Source organism: Manis javanica, chromosome 4 (genome assembly GCF_040802235.1).
Source record: "Manis javanica isolate MJ-LG chromosome 4, MJ_LKY, whole genome shotgun sequence".
Lineage (NCBI taxonomy): Eukaryota > Metazoa > Chordata > Mammalia > Pholidota > Manidae > Manis > Manis javanica.
The window spans coordinates 43,419,860-43,438,969 of record NC_133159.1 but is presented as its reverse complement, the minus strand read 5'-3'; the positions used below and the strand labels follow the sequence as shown (position 1 = coordinate 43,438,969).

The 19,110-nt window shown below is 37.1% G+C and overlaps 1 protein-coding gene across 3 annotated transcripts in view; it reads left to right on the top strand.

Annotated features, from left to right (window-relative positions):
• IFT25 (intraflagellar transport 25) overlaps positions 1-19,110 on the top strand; it is a 79,760-nt gene that overhangs the window by 5,282 nt on the left and 55,368 nt on the right. For all 3 annotated transcript variants that reach the window (XM_037021864.2, XM_037021881.2, XM_037021880.2), the window contains exon 2: positions 2,352-2,464. In XM_037021864.2, coding sequence (XP_036877759.2) covers positions 2,352-2,464 — 113 coding nt within the window. The remainder of the gene's footprint in view (positions 1-2,351; positions 2,465-19,110) is intronic.

Genomic DNA, 19,110 nt, shown 5'->3' with positions numbered 1-19,110 from the left:
TGCATATGAATTGTATGATTCCATGTTTATAAAGTTTGGGCAGAATTAATCTATAATGTTAGAAATAAAGAGTAAGTATTAGAGATAAGACCTTGCTTACCTTGGGAAGGAGGGAGGGATAGTGATTGGGAGAAGGCATAAGGAGGGCTTCTCAAGTGCTGGTAATGTTCTATATCTTTACCTGAGTAGTGGTTACCTGGTGTTTTATGAAAATTTATTGTACTATATACCTATGATTTGTGTTCTTTATGTATGTTATAGCTTAACAACAAAAAGAGTGTGTGGCGGGGGCAGGGGAACTTTTGTACAAAAAAAACAAAAAGAAAAATGAAGCCACAAAGGAAAACATTTTTACAATATTTAACAAAGGATTTGTATCCAGAATATTTTATTTTAAAAACTCCTACAAAACAAAAAGGACAAAAAATTTTTTAAAAGCAGCTCAAGTAGAAAAATGAGCAAAGGATAAGAAAAAGCAAATAACAAAAAAAGAGTCCCAAATGGCCCATATAAAATGGTATTCAGCCTCACTAATAATCATGAAAAGGCAAATTGAAACCTTACTGAGATACCGTTTCACACCAGTGACCTTGGTTAAAGCCAAAATGTCTAATAATACCAAGTGGATGAGAATATGAGGAAGCAGAAACTTAGGGATTAAATTTATTATTGATTTGAAGATATGCTGATTCAAAGTTTCTGCAATTTTACTTCTATAAAGAAGAGACTGTTAGCATAGACTTTCTCCCATATATGCACAAGGATGCTTGTACAAAGATGTGCACTTAAATTTTGTTTATAATAGCAAAACATTGGAAACTGACCTGAATATCCATCATGAGAGAAATGGAGAGATACCTTACATAATTTAAAATGAATAAAGTAGATTTCCATGTATTAACATGATTAAATCTTGAAAACAAGCAGTAAAAGGATATACACATTGTGAAAACATCTTAAGTTTTAAAAAAAGGTACATATTTATGGATACTGTAAGGTTGGAGGCACCGGAGGGAGGGGTGAGCACGTGGGACATTGATGATGTGCCAAAGTCCCCTGCTGCTGCCCCCTCCCAACCTGAAAAATGTGCCTTAGGCTAGCCAATCCTCGCGCCACCGTAAATCTAAGCTCTGCCTCCCCCTACCGTCTTTAAAAACTCGCTGCCTGCCCTAATGAGTGCGATTTCTCCAGCCTGCCCCAGTGCAGGCTGGTGAACCTCGCCTGGGATTGCGCTCAAATAAACTGCCTGGCCCTTTGTTGCTTTTCGTCACCTGCTTATTTCGGTTAGAATTTATCTTACAGATACATGTTTAAAAGTTTAAAAATATAATTAGGAGGGCTAATCATCAACTTCAGAAATAGCTGTTACCTCGGGGCAAGAAAGGGGATGGGGCCAATGAGGGGCTACCTATTTCTAAAAATAAATTTTTTTTGAAGTGGATATGGCAAAGATACTATTTATTTAATCTGGGAAGTGGATATACAGTTGTCTAATATATGTAACATTCTTGGTACTTTATTTGAAGGAGTTTCATTTTTTAAAAAGGTTAGACTGGCACCAGGATCAAGGGTATTAGAAGCTTTGCTCCCCTTTCCAAACACTCTTTGTTTTTTAATTCTTTGTAGATACAGCCTTCCCAGTCATTTTGCATCTGTGTTGTGGTTTGTGCCCTAATACTACCAGATCAAGGTGAAGGGTGAGTGAGAGCTGATAGAATCTTCTCTCCTCTTCCATCTGTCTTACCCATCAGGGTGCCTAATAGAGCTCAACAATATCTTTTCAGGATATTCTCATTAAACTTAAAATATTGCCATACAACAGAAATGTCTTTAGGCCTATGACCCAAAGTGACTGATTTAGAATTTAAAAACAAGTAAAAGATTATCTTCTGTTTTACATTGCTGCTAACAAATAAAAAATGATGTCTTTTAAGATGTAAACAATATTGTTTGCTATTTCAGTTGGTAAATGTCAAAAATAGTCACAAATGCTCCAGATATTTTTAAATTTCAGAAATATAACAATAGAAACAATTTTTAAAAATTTACCCCCCAATTAATGTCAACTTGTTTACCGTTTTAATATAATCATTGGGAATTTTTAATTTTAGAAGCAGTAAAATGATGTCCATTAAAGTAGTCAGGAAGTTGTTTTGTGAAGTAGAGTAGTGGAAATAGTCATATTTTACAGATTGTCCCTGGGAGAGGTCAGTTTACTTACGTAAATAAACATCACTTGTTGAACAGCTTCATTGTTAAACTGTGCTAGGCAACAGACTTTCTCTGTGATCATTTTCTCAGATAAAGTTCGGAGAATCAGGAAGTTGCTTCTGTTATTGTTTCATTTGCAGGTTAAACACTTGAAGATGAGAAAAGTTGATCTCTGTTTGAGCTCTGAAGGGGCTGAAGTGATTTTAGCTACATCAAGTGATGAAAAACACCCACCTGAAAATATGATTGATGGGTAAGAGTTACTATTCTTTCTTCCTTAAAGTCTTGGTATTAGATCAAAATGAACCCCTTGAATACTGGGACTATGTGTTTTACAGCCACTATCATGGTTAAATATAATTTAATAAATGTTTGGTTAGGTGGATTACCTGACAGTATCTACTATTGTTACCATTCCTGAAATGAATTCAGTGGCGTATATTTAGGTTTTTGATCCTTTTCTTTATAATTTCTAAACTGACCTTTTTATACAAATAGTTTTTTAAGAAAAGTTTTAACAAGGCAAAACTTCAAACAACTACCTCATTTGATGGAAGTGTATATTTTAATATCTGGTTATGTTTTTATTCCAAGTTTTTCTTAGTAAGTAGGAATATAAGCATCATAATTTCCTGTGTACTGCCTGTTTCCTTAGTGGTCTAAGCAATATCTTTGCTGAACTGAGTGCTTCTCTGCTATCCCACTGCATTGTTTGGTTCTCCCCTTGATATCATTCCCGCTTCCACACTTCACTGTGCTAGAACTTACTTTAGGTAGAGATAAATATCATTTTCAGACTCTTAACTTCTAAGACAAAGTAATTAATGGGAGAACTCTTTTTAAAAAAATAATAATTGTGGCTATTGTATTACTCTCTTGAGTTATTTTTCTTGGTATCTGTGTAATGACCAGAGTTTGACCAGCAGACTCATAATCTTGCAGCTGGAAGCACTTAAAAATTCATCTTATCTAAACCTTTCATTTTAGACTTGTGGTGAGAGAGGTCTGAAGAAGTGAGGTACTTGTTCTAACTATTGAAGGCAGGGCCAGCTGTAATAGATCTTGTGGCTCTTTGTGTTCTATTGTGAAACCCATGTATCTGGACAAAATTCTAGCAACTCTACCTCTTCCTCTAAGCCTACTTGTTATTGCCTAACTAATATCTGTCTCTTTCCCCTTAGGTAGGATTAGTTTACCTTTTTGTTAGACTCCAACAAGTTGGGCATTTACCTCTATTACCTTATTCATTTCTTTATTGTATAATTATTCATGTTTATTGTTTATTTCCTCTCTTAATTGTACATTCTTACAAGTCAGAAACTGTGACTTGTTCATCTTTGATTTTACACTGTCTTAAAATATGAGTGGCTTGTTGAATTAGACCATCGAATATGAGTCAAACTCGACTAATATTGAAAAATAGGTGAGTTACTTTCACATACCTACACATATACGTCATTTTAAAGATGAGGAAAAGGAATAGCAGAGGTAAGGTGACTTGCTTGCTTAAAAGCACACAGACAATCAAGTGACAGAATCAAGACTAACAAACATATCTTCTGATACCTAGTTTGGAGTTCTTTGTAGTGCTCTATCTACTATGGTAACCCACATTTAAGGCTTGAGTCAAAAATTTAATATCTGTGTTTTGCCTGTGCCTCTTACTCCTTGGTTTTTTACTTCCTGAAATTCAGGAAGTAGTTATTTATCCCACTCTGGCTTGGAGTAAAGAAATCAAGGTGGGAACTGCTGTGAGGATACACAGACTTATATAGATTTACCTTATTTGCCAGAAATAGGGATTTTTTTCAAAGATCAGTTCAGATTAATGAGTGACTACAGATACAATATTCTTTGGACTAGACAAAATAATGTAGAAAACTATATGGAATAAAACTAGTTACTGACCTGATAAGTAAACAGAGCACATCAGAGACTTTTAATCCATATGGATTTCCAAGAAATGCAAGTATACTTTATCTGATAGGTATTACAAATTATTCTTTGCTCAGAAGTGCATTTATCTGAGTGGAAGTAACCATCAAATTACTTGCAGAAAACCACTATAAATTTGCCCCTACTGGACAGTTCTCCCAACTGTAATAAGTGATTATATTTGAACTTGCTCTTGACTCTACTTTTGCCCTCTGGTTTTTAACATTACATTGAAAAAGGAGAAAAGAAGTCCTGTACTAGGAAAAAAAAACGAGTCAAGAGAAAAAGTAGAAGAGAGACAGAATTAATCCTTTTGACATAATGTAAAATACTAGATTTATAGTTAAAATTCTTGGTGAGTTAACTCTGTGTGTTACCTTGGGCTATGAGTATATGTGTTACTCTTTGAGCCTCTGTTTCCTGATCTGAAAAATGAGGATAAGACCACCTTCCCTGGCTACCTCAAAGTTGTGAAAACAGATCACATATGATGTTTAAAATCACAATAGATGTTAAACAGTTGTTAGCTGTATAACCTTGTTTAAAAGAAACCTCTATTTTTTATTTTTTTAAGAAAACTTAGATTTTTATTTAAAATTTAGAAATATCTTTCAAAAAATGTTACAGAAAATGTATTTATTGGCCTATGGTGTGTTTTATTTCATTTGGTATGAGGTGTGACAGCCTTTCAGGAGAGAAAGCCTGGCCATCAAACCTCCAAGAAATGGCCCTGCCTTTAGAGCTAGAGATTCTGACCCAGAGGTTCTAATGTGGGGCCCAGGAACCCTCCTTTTTAACCAACACCAGCCAATTCCTATGGGAGGGCTGCAAACAGCAGTTGGGAAAACATTGCTATGGCTAATGGGGAGTTACTGAGGAAATTGAGTGGGAGAGAAGCTTTATCGGAGCTAAACTTCAGGGAAAGTCATCAGGAATTTTGCAAGAAACCTTTATTTTGATGACTCCATTATACCTAATTATGAGGATTCAGTTATATATCATTTTTCAATCCAATTGCATCTCTACATACTATTTGCTTTTATATTAGTCATGTTCATTAAAAGTACTCAAGAAAAAACAGGACAATTAAAAGTCATTTAATTTATTTAAATAATTAAAACAATATAAACTTTAAAATTTTTTAATTGTGAAACATTAAGCATAGTCTCAGAACCCAGAATTGTGAGTTAAGAGATCTGGCTGCTTTTTTTTTTTTTTGCATCAGCTGTTTTGACATACTAGTCATATACCATACAGTTACACATTTAAAGTATACAGTTCAGTGACTTCTAGCGTATTCACAGAGTTATGCAACCATTTCCATAATCAATCTTAGAACATCTCATCACCCCAAAGAAACTTTGCAGCCCATCACAGTCACCCTGTAACTCCCCTGTTCTCATCAGCCCTGTGTAACCACTAATCTACTTCTGTCTCTGTAGATTTACCTATTCAGACACTTCATATAAATGGGATCATACATATGCGGTTCCTCATGACTGGCATCTTTCAGCTACATGTTTTCAAAAGTCATCCATGTTGTAGCACATATCAGTGCTTCCTTTTTATTGCCAGGTAATATTCCATTGTATGGATATAGTATATCTTAATTTATTCATTCATCAGCTAATGGCTATCTCAGATGTTTCTTGAATTTTCCCCAATCTTCCTTAAGAATGCCAACTTATAGATCTAAGAAAGTTAGTAAACCAAGAGTATAAATATAAAAATTCCATATTTTAGTCTGCTAAAAAAAAATTCTAAACAGCTGGAGAATATACATTAAATACAGAGGAACAATATTCCCAGTGACAGCGGACTTTGCATTGCAAACAGTGGAAGCTAGATGGCAGTGGAACAGTATCTTTAAAATGCTGGATAACAGAAACCAAAACAAAGCACAAAAAACTTTTAGTCCAGAATTCTGTATCTAGCTAAAATATCCTTCAAAATGAGAATAAAGACATCTTATTCATCACAGGTAGACCTCTATCACAGGAAATGCTATTAGTTCTGTATGTTGAAGTGGTAAAATACTGGATGGAAATTCAAACCAGGAAGAAACTAAGTGCACTGGAAATAGTTAATATTTGAGTAAATGTTTAAAACTACCCTTTTTGTTTTATTTTCTTTCAAAGACAACTGACCACTTAATGGGAAAACACACACACTGTATTGTCAGATTCATTATTCATATATATATATATAATATGCATATGTATATAATGTTATGTATATAGGTATAATATATTAAAACAATGACAAAAAAGTGGAATTCAGTGTAAATTGACTATCATGCAATTCTTAAAAACTTGAGTGTAGCCACTTAAAAGCAGCAAATCTTTAAAACCAGTAGAGAAATTAAATGGAACTTAAATATTTTTGATTAGCTCAAAAGTAGGAAAGGAGAAGTAGAACAAGAAAAAATAGATAGGTGAGGGGACAAATAGAAAATGAATAGCAAGATGGTAGACTTAAACCCAGCCACATCAGTAATTATATTAAATGCTGATAGGCTAAACATTTCAGTTGGTTGGCAGAAATTGTCAGACTAGGTAAAAATGTAAGACCCAAACATAATGTATATGCAAAAGATGTACTTTAAATATATAAGGTCACAAATAGGTATAAAAGGATGAAAAAGATGCATCCTATAAATGTAGTAATCATAAGAAAGTGGCTGTAGAATATTCAAAGTAGAATATAAGGGGTATTACCAGAGATAAAGGGGACATTTTACAGTGTAGCCTATTAGGAAGAGATAACAATCTTAAATATATATAGATTTAAAAACAGATCTTCAAAATACATAAAGCAAAAACTGATGGATGAAGGAGACAGACAAATCTACAGTCATAGTTGAAATCGAACACCTTTCAGTACTGATAAAGCAGCTAGACAAAACAAAACAATAAAGATATAGATCCCCATAACACTATCACTCATTTTGATTAGTTGATATTTATAGAACACAATAATCAACAATGAAATAGGTCTAAATTGAGCATTCACTAAACTATGCAGACCATAAAATAAGTCTCAGTAAATTTCCAAAGGTTGAAATCTTAGGGAATATGTTCTTGAAAAAAATTATAATTATGTGAGATGGTGGATATATTAATTAATTTTGTTTAGGTCATCATTTCACAATATATACATGTATCAAATCACCATGTAGAGGGGGGAAAAGGTGGAACAGGAAGGCAAGATTGAAACCTCCTCCCACACACACCAAGGAAGCAATTTCAACAAATACAACAAATCCTGAAACCGACCTGAAGACTGCAGAACAGACCATCTACACCTGGTGAAGAAAAGACTACACAGAGAAGGGTAAAGTGGTAGAGCCACAATGATTTGCTACCCCAGCCCTTCCCCTTTACCAGCCCACAAGAGTGAGAGGAAGAGGAATGAAACAGGGAGAGGATAAGTGCTCAAGAACTCTGCACACCTGGCCCTGGAGGTCTGCTCTGAGAACACCACATTGCCAGGAGGGATAATTGGAGCACTCTGGGAAGCTGAGATTTCCGCTAGTTAGGGAGGATAAGCACACTGTCAGTTCTGCTAAGACCCAACACAGAGGCTGCCATTTGAAATATTTTCCAGCAGCAGGAAGGGTGGTGCCAGAGGGGTGCGGGTTGGACAGAGCTCTCTCCACAGGAGAAAGGGCAGGTGGACAACACTTCCCCAGCCCTCCCTCAACTCAGCTGGTTGGATACACATGGGAGCCCCAAATGCTCCATCTCCCTCACATGTGACTCAGCCCCAAGGTGCATTCCTACACACCCTGAGTCCTGCCTGGCCCAGTAGACCCAGAAACATAAGACTACTGCCAGACAGGCAGAGGGAGGCATTCCCATATTTCTTGGCACTCTCTCAGCCCAACTGGAGAGGCGCCTGGAGGAGCCAGCTCCAAGCACTCCTACCTCCTCATGGTAGCTCAGCCTGACACCACCCACCTTCACAGTGCTGCCATGCCCCACCCCTTTAGCCCAGCAGTGCCACCATAACTGCAGGTCAGGCAGAGAGCAGCATTTCAATCATGACAGAAGCCACTGCTGTGCTCACAAAGAGCTGCCTGAGGCACACTGCCATCCTGGCAGACAGATAGACTACTGACAGGAAACAGAAAGGAAGCCCCACCCATAGCCTGCCAACAGCAAATGGGGCTCCACCACAAAGAGTAAACAGTCTTGAGCTTCTGGGTACCACAGGATGCCTTCTTCATAAAGCCATTACTCTGTAGACCAGGAAGCATAGCAGATCCACCCACTATAAAGAAAAAACACAGAAACTCTGACAAAATGAGGGAGAGGAATATTTTTCAAACAAAACTACAGGATAAGACACCAGAAAGAGGGCTGAATGAAATAGACCACCAATCTTCTTGATAAAGATTTCAAAGTATCAGTCATAAATGTGCTCACTTATCTGTGGAAAGTAGTGAAGACCTCAGGGAGGACTTCAACAAAGAGAAGAGCTGAAAAAGTCACTCAAAGGTGAAGAATACAGTAAATGAAATGAAATATAAAATGGAGGGAATGAATAATAAATTACTGCAAATAGGAGACAATGAGATGGAAATGAGAGATGAGGAACAGAGAAAAAACAGTCTCTAGAAATGAAAGCATGTTAAGAGAGCTGTGTGACAACTCCAAAAGAAACAGTATTAGCATAATAGGGGTTCCAGAAAGAGAAGAGACAAAGGGATAGAAAGTTTCAGGAAGTAATTGTTGAAACTTACCAGTCTAGGAAAGGAAATAGACACTCAGGTCATAGAAGCATAGAGAGCCCCTAACAAAAGGAACCCCAGGAAGACAAACACCAAGACATAAAATAATTAAAATGACAAAGATTAAGGATAACGAGTAAGTATGGAAAACAGCCAGAGAGAAAAATGATTATTTATAAGGGAAATCCCATCAGGTTATCAGCATACTTCTCAGCAGAAACTTTACAGGCCAGAAAGGAGTGGCATGAAATATTTAATGTACTGAAACAGAAGGACCTTCAACCAAGTATCCTCTACCCAGCAAGATTTTCATTCAGATTTGAGGCAGAGATTAAACAATTCCCAGATAAACAAAGGTTCAAGGAATTTATAACCATCAAAGCAGCATTGTAGGATTTGTTAAGGGACTTCTGTAGATGGAAATGTTCCTAAGGATAAATAGTTTTCACCAGTGAAAATAAACTGACAGTAAAGGTAGTAGACCACTTACCAAGCAAGTATGAAATTAAAATTAGTAAACCAACTATATAAAATCAGTCAAGGGATACACAAAAACTGCAGATTATGACATATAATACAAAAAGTGTGGAGGAGAAAAAAGTAATTTTAGATTGTGTTTGAAATAAAACAATCATTAACTTAATACAGACTGTTATACAGTTAGGAAGCTATCTTTGGACTGGACTGTATGGTAACCATAAACCTAAAGCCTATATTAGACACAAAAAGAATTAGAAAAGAGAAATCCAATCACGCCATTAAACAAAACCATCAAATATCAAGAGTATAAGAGGAAGAAAGGAACAGAGGAACTATAAAAACAAGAAAATAAATGGCAGTAAGTACATACCTATCAAATTACCTTAAATGTAAATGGACTGAATGCACCAATCAAAGAGCATACAGTGACGGAATGTATAACAAAACAAGACCCATCTATATGCTGCCTACACAGACTCATTCCAGACCCAAAGACATACACAGGCTGAAAGGGAAGGAATGGATTTCATGCAAATAATAGGGAGAAAAAAGCAGGAGTAGCAGTACCTATATCTGAGAAAACAGACTTCAAAACAAAGAAAGTAACAAGAGACAAGGACATTACATAATGATAAAGATGTTAGTCCAACAAGAAGATAAAACCATTATATTTATGTACCCAACATAAGAGGACCTAAATATGTAAAAAAAATACCAATAGAATTAACAAGGAAAATAGACTGCTCATTCATTTAAGGAGAATTTAACACACCACTCACATCAGTAGAATATCTGGGCTCTCTAGTATGTTCCACTAGTCTATGGGTCTGTTCTTGTGCCAGTACCAAAATGTCTTGATTACTGTGGTTTTGTAGTAGAGCTTGAAGTCAGGGAGCATAATTTCCCCTGCTTTATTCTTTCTTCTCAGGATTGCTTTGGCTATTCGGGGTCTTTTGTGGTTCCATATGAATTTTAGAAGTATTTGCTCTAGTTCATTGAAGAATGCTGTAGGTATTTTGATAGGGATTTCATAGAATCTATAGATTGCTTTTGGCAGGATGGCCATTTTGACAATACTAATTCTTCCTAGCCAAGACCATGGGATGAATTTCCATTTATTGGTGTCCTCTTTAATTTGTCTTAAGAGTGTCTTGTAGTTTTCAGGGTATAGGTCTTTCACATCCTTGGTTAGGTTTATTCCTAGGTATTTTATTCTTTTTGATGCAATTGTGAATGGAATTGTTTTCCTGATTTCTCTTTCTGCTAGTTCATAGTTAGTGTATAGGAATGCCACATATTTCTGTGTATTAATTTTGTATCCCGCAACTTTGCTAAATTCAGATATTAGGTCTAGTAGTTTTTGAGTGGATTCTTTAGGGTTTTTTATGTACAATATCATGTCATCTGCAAACAGGGACAGTTTAACTTCTTCCTTGCCAATCTGGATGCCTTTTATTTCTTTGTGTTGTCTGACTGCCGTGGCTAGGACCTCCAGAACTATGTTGAATAAAAGTGGGAGAGTGGGCATCCTTGTCTTGTTCCTGATCTTAGAAGAAAAGCTTTCAGCTTGCTGTTAAGTACAATGTTGGCTGTGTGTTTATCATATATGGCCTTTATTATGTTGAGGTACTTGCCCTGTATACCCATTTTATTGAGAGTTTTTATCATGAATGGATGCTGAATTTTGTCTAATGCTTTTTCGGCATCTATGGAGAGGATCATATGGTTTTTGTCCTTTTTGTTGATGTAGTGGATGATGTCGATGGTTTTTTGAATCTTATACCATCCTTGCATCCCTGGAATAAATCCTACTTGACCATGATGGATGGTCTTTTGATGTATTTTTGAATTCTGTTTGCAAATACTTTGTTGAGTATTTTTGCATCTATGTTCATCAGGTATATTGGTCTGTAATTTTCTTTTTTTGTGGTGTCTTTGCCTGATTTTGATATTAGAGTAATGTTGGCCTTGTAGAATGAGTTTGGGAGTATTCCCTCCTCTTCTACTTTTTGGAAAACTTTAATGAGGATCGGTATTAGGTCTTCACTAAATGTTTTGTAAAATTCAGCAGTGAAACCATCTGGTCCAGGAGTTTTGTTCTTAGGTAGTTTTTTAATTACCAATTCAGTTTCTTTGCTGGTAATTGGTCTGTTTGGATTTTCTGTTTCTTCCTGGGTCAGACTTGGAAGGTTGTATTTTTCTAGAAAGTTGTCCATTTCTGCTAGGTTATCCAGTTTGTTACCATATAATTTTTCATAGTACTCTTTCATAATTCTTTATTTCTGTGGTGTCCATAGTGATTTTTCCTTTCTCATTTCTGATTCTGTTTATGTGTGTAGCCTCTCTTTTTTTCTTGATAAGTCTGGATAGGGGTTTATCTATTTTGTTTATTTTCTCAAAGAACCAGCTCCTGCTTTCCTTGATTTCTATTGTTTTATTCTTCTCAATTTTATATATTTCTGCTTTAATCTTTATTATGTCCTTCCCTCTACTGACTTTGGGCCTCATTTATTCTTCCTTTTCTAGTTTCATTAATTGTAAGTTTAGACTGTTCATTTGGGATTGTTCTTCCTTCCTGAGGTACGCCTGTATTGCAATATATTTCCCTCTTAGCATGGCCTTCGCTGTGTCCCGCAGATTTTTGTGTTGTTGAATTATTGTTGTCATTTGTCTCCATATATTGCTTGATCTCTGTTTTTATTTGGTCATTGATCCATTGATTATTTAGGAGCATGTTATTAAGCCTCTACATGTTTGTGGGCTTTTTCATTTTCTTTGTGTAATTTTTTTCTAGTTTCATACCTTTGTGATCTGAGAAGCTGGTTGGTACAATTTCAGTCTTTTAAAATTTACTGAGGTTCTTTTTGTGGCCTAGTATATGATCTATTCTTGTTAATGTTCCATGTGCACTTGAGAAGAATGTGTATCCTGTTGCTTTTGGATGGAATGTTCTGTAGATGTCCGTTAGGTCCATCTGTTCTAATACGTTGTTCAGTGCCTCTGTCTCTTTACTTATTTTCTGTCTGGTTGATCTGTCCTATGGAGTGAGTGGTGTGTTGAAGTCTTCTAAAATGAATGCATTGCATTCTGTTTCCCCCTTTAATTCTGTTAGTATTTGTCTCACATATGTAGGTTATCCTATGTTGAGTGCATTGATACATTTATAATAGTTATATCCTCTTATTGGACTGACCCTTTTATCATTATGTAATGTCCTTTGTCTCTTGTGACTTTCTTTGTTTTGAAGTCTATTTTGTCTGATACAAGTACTGCAACTCCTGCTTTTTTCTCTCTGTTAGTTGCATGAAATATCTTTTTCCATCCCTTTACTTTCAGTCTGTGTATGTCTTTGGGTTTGAAGTGAGTCTCTTGTAAGCAGCATATAGATGGCTCTTGTTTTTTTATCCATTCAGTGACTCTGTGTCTTTAGATTGGTGCATTCAGACCATTCACATTTAGGGTGGTTATTGACAGATATGTACTTATTGCCACTACAGGCTTTAGATTCGTGGTTACCAAAAGCTCCAGGGTAATTCCCTTACTATCTAACAGGATATTTTAACTCACTTGGTATGCTATTACAAACACAACCTAAAGGTTCTTTTTTTTCCCTCCTTTTTCTTCATCCTCCATTCTTTGTATATTATGAGTCATTCTGTACTCTTTGCCTATCCCCTGGGTGTCATCTGTTTTCCTTAGGAATACTTCCATCTATAGGAGTCCCTGCAAAATGCATTCTAGAGGTGGTTTGTGGTAGGTAAATTCTGTCAGCTTTTGCTTATCTGAAAATTGTTTAATCCCTCCTTCAAATTTAAATGATAACCTTGCCAGGTAGAGTATTCTTGATTCAAGGCCCTTCTGCTTCATTGCATTAAATATATCATGCCACTCCCTTCTGGCCTATAAAGTTTCTGTTGGGAAGTCTGATGATAGCCTGATGGGTTTTCCTTTGTATGTGATCTTTTTTCTCTCTCTAGCTACTTTTAAAAGTCTGTCCTTATCCTTGATCTTTGCCATTTTAATTATTATATGTCTTGATGTTTTCTTCCTTGGGTCCCTTGTGTTGGGAGGTCTGTGCACCTCCATCGCCTGAGAAACTATCTCCTTCCCCAAACTGGGGAAGTTTTTAGCAATTACCTCCTCAATGACACTTCCTAACCCCTTTTCTTTCTCTTCTTCTTCTGGTACCCCTATAATGCGAATACTGTTCTGTTTGGATTGGTTACACAGTTCTCTCAATATTCTTTCATTCTTAGAGATTCCTTTTTCTCTCTGTGCCTCAGCTTCTTTGTATTCCTCTACTTTAATTTCTATTCCTTTTACCATCTCTTCTACTACAGCTAATCTGCTTTTAAATCCCTTCATTGTATGTTTCATTTCAGATATGAAATTTCTTTATGATTGAATCTGCAACTTAAATTTGTTCCTGAGTTCTTGAATATTTTTCTGTACCTCCATAAGCATGTTTATAATTTTTATTTTGAACTCTCTTTCAGGAGGATTGGTGAGTTCAGTTTCATTTGGCCCTTTTTCTGGGGTTTGTGAGATTTTGGTCTGAACCATGTTCTTTTGATGTTTCATATTTCTGTGTGGTGCCCACTAGTGCCCAGAAGCTCTAGTCTCTGGAGCTACTTAGCCCCTAGTTGAGGTTGGGGTTCATAGGGGAGCGGCGCTGGTGCCTGGTGGGAGGAAAGATCTGTTTCCTGCTTCTTGTCTACAGTGCCTGTCTCCAGTGTCAGAGCCAGTGGGCCAAGCACACAGGTGTAAGCCTCTGTGCTTTGCATCTCTAGCTGTTGTAGGAGGGGCCTCTCTCTGGCTAGTCTGATCCCAGTACAGTGACTGCTGGTTTGCGAACTGGTCCCGGCAGGTTAAGAGAGAGGTGCAGCAGGCTGCATATCACAGTGGGGGGCCTCGGAGCTGAGTAGGCAGCCAGGAGGATGGAGCGCCTGAAGCTCCTCAAAGTCCCCAACCACCTGGGCAAAGCGCACCCAGACAAACTTGTCCAGCTCTCCCTTCTCCCGTGCAGCAAGCTCTGTGCAAACCTCGCCCCTTCAGCAGCCCTCTCGCTTCTAGGAAGCCTGTCAGACCGCCTGCCTTTCCTCTGACACAGAGCAGCCAAATGTGGATCCCCTCTTTCACAAATGGCCTGAATCTCAGTCTCAAGCACTCTGCCTGTCTGAGCTCCCCAGTGTCCAGAGCAATACACAATATGAGTTTCTGCTCACAAAGCAGATCTCCAGGGCTAGGTGTTCAGCAGTCCCAAGTTTCCACCCCTCCCTGCTCTGTTTCTCTTCCTCCCGCCAGTGAGCTGGGGTGGGGGAAGGGCTTGGGTCCCACGGGATTAAGGCTTTTGTATATTACCCTGTTTCGTGAGGTCTGCTCTGCTCGTGAGGTCTGTATGCAGTCTGGTGCAGCCTTCTTTCTTTTTTCTGTTTTAGGGTTAGTTGTATTAACTATATTTTCATACTATTTGTGGTTTTGGGAGGAGATCTCCATGTCACCTCTCACACCACCTTCTTGAGTCCCCCAAGTTACAGTATATATTTATATTAGAAAGATGTTTTAAAACCAATAATCAAATTTCCACCTTCAGAAGCTAGGTAAAGATGAGCCAGTTATACCCAAAGGAAATAAATAATAAAGGTGAGAGCATAAATCTACAAAATAGACAGTTAGGAAAAAAATTAAAGCCCAGTTGACTATCTGGAGGGTTTAATAAAAGTTATAAACCTCTAGTGAGATTGACCAAGAAAAAAATAGAGAAAATACAAATTACTATTATCAGCAGAGAAAGAAGCAGTATCGCTACAGGTTTTAAAGTGTAAGTTGTCAACATCCAGAACAAATTTAGGATACCAAATTATTATGTTGTACACCTGAAATTAATATAATGTTATATGTCAATTATACCTCAGAATTTTTTTAACTTTAAAAAAAGAACAAACTTAGGCTAATAAGTTTTTTAATACAATTTTTTAATTAAGGTATTATTGATATACACTCTTATGAAGGTTTCACATGAAAAACAATGTGGTTACCACATTCACCCATATTATCGAGTTCCCCCCCATACCCCATTGCAGTCACTGTCCATCAGTGTAGTAACATGCCACAGAGTCACTACTTGCATTCTCTGTGCCACACTGTCTTCCCCATAAGCCCCCCCCACACACCATGTGTACTAACTATAATACCCCTCAATCCCCTTCTCCTTCCCTCCACACCCATCCTCCCCCACCCCTCCCCTTTGGTAACCACTAGTCCCTTCTTGGAGTTTGTGAGTCTGCTCCTGTTTTATTCCTTCAGTTATGCTAATTAGCAATGTGCAGCATCTTTTCATGTGTATGTTGGCCATCTAAATTTCTTTTTGGGAGTATTGTCTGTTTATATCCTCCGCCCATTTTTGAACCAAGTTTATTTGCTTTTTGGTTGTTGAGGCATGGAGTTCTTTATATATTTTGGATGTTAACCCCTTGTCAGATATGTCATTTACAAATATATTCTCCCACACTGTAGGATGCCTTTTTGTTCACCTGATGGTGTCCTTTGCTGTACAGAAGATTTTTAGATAGATGTAGTCCCATTTGTTCATATTTTATTTTGTTTCCCTTGCCCGAGGAGATGCATACAGGAAAAAGTTGCTCATGTTTATATTCAGGAAATTTTTGCCTATGTTGTCTTCTAAGAGTTTTATGGTTTCATGACTTACATTCAGGTCTTTGATCCATTTTGAGTTTGCTTTTGTGTATAGGGATAGACAACAATCCAGTTTCATTCTCTTGTATGTAGCAGTTCAGTTTTGCCAACACCAGTTGTTGAAGAGGCTGTCATTTCCCCACTGTATGTCCATGGCTCCTTTGTCATATATTAATTGACCATATATGCTTGGGTTTATATATGGGCTTTCACTTCCTTCATTAGGTTTATTTCCAGGTATTTTATTCTTTTTTTTTTTATTCATTCAGCCTTTATTGTTTTTTTTTTCTTTTTTTTTGAGAGGGCATCTCCCATATTTATTGATGAAATGGTTGTTAACAACAATAAAATTCTGTATAGGGGACACAATGCTCAATGTACAATCATTAATCCACCCCAAGTCTAATTCTCGTCAGTCTCCAATCTTCTGAAGCATAACGAACAAGTTCTTACATGGTGAACAAGTTCTTACATAGTGAATAAGTTCTTACATGGTGAACAGTACAAGGGCAATCATCACAGAAACTTTCAGTTTTGATCACATATTATGAACTATAAACAATCAGGTCAAATATGAATATTCATTTGATTTTTATACTTGATTTATATGTGAATCCACATTTCTCCCTTATTATTATTATTATTATTATTATTATTATTATTATTATTATTATTAATATTAATAAAATGCTAAGTGTTAGGTAGATGCAAGATAAAGGTAGAAAACATAGTTTAGTGCTGTAAGAGAGCAAATTTAGATGATCAGGTGTGTGCCTGTAGACTAAGTGTTAATCCAAGGTAGACAAGGGCAATAAAACATCCACGGATGCAGAAGATTTCTCTCAAAACAGCGGGGGGTGAGGTTCTAAGCCTCACCTCTGTTGATCCCCAATTTCTCACCTGATGGCCCCCCTGCGACTGTGCCTGTATTAGGTTGTTCCTCCCTTGAGGAATCTTACCCGTCTCTGGCTAACCAGTCATCTTCTGGGGCCATACAGGGAAATGTAAAGTTGGTAAGTGAGAGACAGACAATATTGTTTGAAAAGGTTAGCTTTTTACTTCTTTGCAGATTTATGCCCTGTGGCTTTTATGCCCAGTATTTGTCTTGAGGTATCTTTACCACTTGGAAGAATTATAATACTCGGTAAATTCGATATGAGGCATGAATTCTATTTAAGGGTTGTAATTAGGAAGGAAGAAGAAAAGCTATAGAAGTAGTAGATGGAAGATAACATGGGAAGATTGATTATTTCTTTGACATATCTTCTTGTATACTAACTTCAGCATGTATAGGTTTTAAACTACTAATTAAATTGCGTACACACATCAACATAATAGGAATACAGTTACATAACCAAAGCAGACCTATAATTACCAGCCATCTCCAGTGAAACCAAGAAAACCAGTTAGTCACCCTAGGCATTTGTGAAAACTTATCTATGATATGGTGGATATTGTCCAACTGAACTTGAACAGTCTGAGAGAAATCAGACAAATTAAAACAACCCATTCCTGGGGACTGTTCACATCCCATATGTTCTTTTAACAGTAGATAGTCTGTAGTCGTAAGATTTTGGAGCGCTACAACTTGCACTTCTCCTAATTCTTGGTTGAGTTCCAACAGTATAGATCCAGTCAAATTTGTTGTTTTACTGTATGCACAGGCCAGCTTAGATATCTCCTTCTTCATTCCCATGGGAAGTCCAGGAACTGGTGGGATGAATGCAGCTACAACTGCAGCATTGCCTGGATCTTTGTTGAGGTTTTTTTGATGATCATCTTCTGGTATGGGTCTTCCAGAGAGTGCTGATGTTGGAAGTTCTTCTTCATATCGTATCTTAGTTCATTTTCTGTGTAGCCAAATTAGGCTTTGATCCTCTGTATAAACACAAACAGACCCTTTGCCCACACATTGATATGCCCTTTATACCATTGTGTAGAACTCATTGGAGGTCACCACACAGGAACTGTTTTTATTGTTTGTTTGTTTTTTTAAGAGAAAGGAATATTATCAGAAAAATGTACCTTCATAGCAGATCATCTGACACCCTTTAAGTGATCAAAATTAAGGATATTTAAAGCATGCATTAATCATTGATTTACAGTTAGTTTTATCCTATCAGGGAGTAATCCCCCTTTTCTTTCTTTTTTTTTTTTGTTATCATTAATCTACACTTACATGAAGAATATTATGTTTACTAGGCTCACCACTATACCAGGTCCCCCCTATAAACCCCTTTACAGTCACTGTCCATCAGCACAGCAAAATGTTGTAGAATCACTACTTCTCTTGCCTGTTGTACAGCCCTCCCCTTTCTCCCTCCCCCACCATTATGCATGCTAATCTTAATAACCCCCTTTTTCTCCCCCTCACACCTTAATCCTCCCTACCCACCCATCCTCCCCAGTCCTTTTCCCTTTGGTACCTGTTAGTCCATTCATGGGTTCTGTGATTCTGCTGCTGTTTTGTTCCTTCAGTTTTTCCTTTGTTCTTATACTCCACAGATGAGTGAAATCATTTGGTATTTCTCTTTCTCCGCTTGGCTTATTTCACTGAGCATAATACCCTCCAGGTCCATCCATGTTGCTGCAAATGGTAGGATTTGCCCTTTTCTTATGGCCTAGTAGTATTCCATTCTGTATATGTACCACATCTTCTTTATCCATTCATCTGCCGATGGACATTTAGGTTGCTTCCAATTCTTAGCTATTGTAAATAGTGCTGTGATAAACATAGGGGTGCATCTGTCTTTCTCAAACTTGATTGCTGCATTCTTAGGGTAAATTCCTAGGAGTGGAATTCCTGGGTCAAATGGTAAGTCTGTTTTGAGCATTTTGATGAACCTCCATGCTGCTTTCCACAAAGGTTGAACTAATTTACATTCCCACCAGCAGTGTAGGAGGGTTCCCCTTTCTCCACAGCCTCGCCAACATTTGTTGTTGTTTGTCTTTTGGATGGCAGCTATCCTTACTGGTGTGAGGTGATATCTCATTGTAGTTTTAATTTGCATTTCTCTGATAATTAGTGATGCGGAGCATCTTTTCATATGTCTGCT